General features: G+C 34.3%; 1 protein-coding gene across 1 annotated transcript in view; it reads right to left on the reverse strand.

Moving 5' to 3' along the window:
• Positions 1–665, reverse strand: part of LOC106536101 (ubiquitin-protein ligase E3A) — a gene marked incomplete at its 5' end in the record, with an annotated part of 8,155 nt that overhangs the window by 2,161 nt on the left and 5,329 nt on the right. Inside the window, 1 exon segment of the mRNA XM_014033278.1 lies at positions 377–450. Within this exon segment, the coding sequence (XP_013888732.1) occupies positions 377–450 (74 nt within the window).

The following is a 665-nucleotide window of genomic DNA, read 5'->3' on the forward strand; positions in this document are numbered from 1 at the left end:
CCATGTGATTGGCTGATTAGAAATTAAGTGTTAACGAGCAGTAAGACAGGTGTACCTAATAAAGTGGCCGGTGAGTGTATATTATTTTTATGTTTTTTGTATTAACTGCATTTTAATCCATGAATTCTTATTGTAAAACAACTGTCATCAGACATCTTTACATTTATACAGTTTTGGTTGAACTGATAAATATTTCAAACTACAGCACAGGAAGTCCTGATATATTAAACGTTTTGATGTGTCAGAGTTGTGACAGAGCTCTGCTTGAAAAGAATCATATGTAAATGAAAAAGTGTTTCAGTTAGAGGTGATTGTGCGATTTGTTCTCTTCACCTGCAGATAAAACTGTTGTGTTTCTGAACAAACACTGACTTACTTGATGATCCTTGAGTCTTTGTTGTATCCTCCATCGTACTCTGTTGTCTCCTCCAGGGCATGGAAGTCCAGGTTCTGCAGGACAACACACACGTTGTTGCTTTGTTTGTTTGTTTGTTTTATTGTTTGTGAGTTTGTTTTATTGTTTGTGAGTTTGTTTTTTTGATTGTTTGCTTAATTGATTGTTTTTCTGTTTGTTTGCTTGTGTGTTTGTTTGATTATTTGTTTGATTGCTTGTGTGTTTGCTTGTGTGTTTGTTTGATTATTTGTTTGATTGCTTGTGTGTTTGC

This window comes from Austrofundulus limnaeus, unplaced genomic scaffold, assembly GCF_001266775.1.
Source record: "Austrofundulus limnaeus strain Quisiro unplaced genomic scaffold, Austrofundulus_limnaeus-1.0 Scaffold1685, whole genome shotgun sequence".
Taxonomy (NCBI): Eukaryota; Metazoa; Chordata; class Actinopteri; order Cyprinodontiformes; family Rivulidae; genus Austrofundulus; species Austrofundulus limnaeus.